The sequence below is a fragment of the Galeopterus variegatus genome, unplaced genomic scaffold (assembly GCF_000696425.1).
Source record: "Galeopterus variegatus unplaced genomic scaffold, G_variegatus-3.0.2 Scaffold234, whole genome shotgun sequence".
Classification (NCBI taxonomy): domain Eukaryota; kingdom Metazoa; phylum Chordata; class Mammalia; order Dermoptera; family Cynocephalidae; genus Galeopterus; species Galeopterus variegatus.
Window position 1 is genome coordinate 388,276 of NW_007726345.1, and position 2,362 is coordinate 390,637.

Consider the following 2,362-nt stretch of genomic DNA (forward strand, 5'->3'; position numbering starts at 1 on the left):
CTACATTAAATCTGGTGCAGTATCACGTGTCCTGTCTTGTCTGCAAAACTCCACTGGACACCTGTGAGAAAAGCAGGGTGGGAAAGGTAAGTAATGCCTCAGCATTACTATGAAAACGGCTCTAACTCTGTGGCCCTTGCAATGATTCAGTGACCCCAAAGGTTCCTAGGCCCCACTTTGAGACCCATGGGGGAATAGGAGGCGTTCTCACTGAGCATCAAACAAAGAAGCGAAAGCAGGCAAAACCTGCCCCACTGGCACCCACAGCCACATAGCGAGGGAGACAGACAGGTAACCCAAACAATGCATAAATGTTCCCACCAAGAGATATCCCCACGTCATGGGGCCACAGACCCACATGTGGAACATGCCAAACCCCTCGCACCTGAGGGCCGCATCCAGGACATTCGGTCCACCTGGGGTGTTCTCACCCCACTCTTTCCCTGGCTAAACCTGCTCATCCTTCAAGTCTCAATTAAATTACCTTCCTCTGACCTCCCAAACTAAACAACCGTCCTCCCCTAAACCCCCTGCATGGCTCCCCATCATTCTCCTCCCAGCACTTAATTGACGTGCGCCATCACGCATTTGTCTCCCCAGCCCCTGCACACAGCATGGTACTTAGCAAAGGTGCAATAAATATATATATTGAATAAATGAAAGAAAGAATGAACGGAGGGAGACCCGAGTTAAGTCTTCAGATAACCACAATAGGAACAAGTGCCATCAGGAATTGCACTACACCTGCAGATGGACAAGTTGAGGTCCTGAAGGGCTGTGACCTGCCCCAGGTACCATGGGAGTGGCCATGGCAGGGACGCCCAAGGCCCAAGTTCTTTCCTGTAGGATTGTCTGAGACAGGCCCAGAGTGATGAAGAAGGGTTGGCCCCATGGAGAGCCGGGATGGGCGTGGGCAAGGCCAGGACCCAGGCAAGGCACCAAGGGCGCCTGGACACAGGTGCTCAGAGTGAGGTACCCTAGGCTCACCCTGGTCCTGGAAGGCCTCAGGCTTTTCCCAGTGGGCACTGTCCCTACCTCCTGGCAGGGACCACCCTCAAAACCACTGCTTTCTACAGAGGCAAAGGTCTGCCAGGATATTCCGGCACTGGCTTCTCAGAGGGGAGAGCAGATGTAAAGTAGATAAGGCCAGGTGAGCAGGCTGTGAACCTGAATGTGAGAGACTGGGGCAGGGCTCCCCAAACCTTAGTCTTGTCATCTGCCCACTTCACAGAGTAGGTGCAAGTGAAAGGACCATGTGAAGATGTTCTGTCATTGGACTTCTTAAAGGTCAGTACATTGATACAGTATTTTTCTAGTGAGAACCTAAGAAAACACATGAAAAAAAGTGAACAGAACCCCTTCAAGAGACTGAAACATCCGTGGCACGTGCAGCCAGTGTCCTGGGGTCTGCCGGTAGAGAACTCAGCAGGACAGGGCCAACGGGCTGAGGGAGAGCTGGGAGGACCACTGGCCAGGGCATTCCTGGGAATAGAAGCCTGGATTTGCTGCCAGGAGCAAAGGTGGGAGAGGGGAGAGTGCAAGCAGGAAAGGGAGGTGGTGGGATGTCTACCTTGGACAGACCACCCTAGAGGTCTGGGGGGAAATGGGTGGGAGACAGCACAAATTAGGGGTTGGGGGAAGACCCAGGGGAAACAGTCACTAAGAGCCAGAGGCAAGGTGGTGGGGCCTGAACCCAGAGGAGGCAGTGGGGAGGCGAAGAGGCAGACATCAGAGCCAATTAAAAGGAAAAGGTAGGAGGACTGGTGGCCAGCTTTGGGGGGCGGGGGGAAATCTAGGGTGGCAGTCAGGGCTCTGTGCCTTTCCAACTTCGGGACTACAGAGGGAGGGCCAGAGTGAAGTGGCAAGTGGCTAAACTCACCAGCCGTGACAGTGCAGTCACGTAAAAACCAGTCAATCCCACCAACCACGACAGTGCAGTCCCAACTCTCCTTTCTACACCCGTCCAGCGCCTGCCTGTGCCACACGCTCTGCATACCTTAACTCATATCGACCCCTGGGGGAGACTTTGCAATGGCCCCGTTTTACAGATCAGGAAACGGAGGCACCGAAGTCAAGTGACCTGCTCTAGGTCACAGACCTCGTAGGATGCGGGGTGGGATACGACCCCGGGCCGCTGGCAAAGTAGCCACACACCCGTTGTCTCCACCTTTCTTCAAAGTTTTCCGGCCACAAGCGGCATGCACCTAAGCGACAGCGACGCATCCTACTGGGATCCTGCCCTCCGGTCCTGAGTCCTTGCCCAACACGAAGGGGCCTGCCCACCGCCGGTGTGGACGGAGCCCCGCCGCCCGCGCCACCCAGAGCCCGGGGACCGGCCCCCCTTACCTGCGCCGTCCCCTGG

General features: G+C 55.6%; 1 protein-coding gene across 1 annotated transcript in view; it reads left to right on the top strand.

Moving 5' to 3' along the window:
• The first annotated feature begins 903 nt into the window (after positions 1-903).
• The window catches only part of EVC (Ellis van Creveld syndrome), a 71,212-nt gene continuing 69,753 nt past the window's right edge, over positions 904-2,362 (top strand). The window contains exon 1 of the mRNA XM_008566328.1: positions 904-972. Coding sequence (XP_008564550.1) covers positions 904-972 — 69 coding nt within the window. The remainder of the gene's footprint in view (positions 973-2,362) is intronic.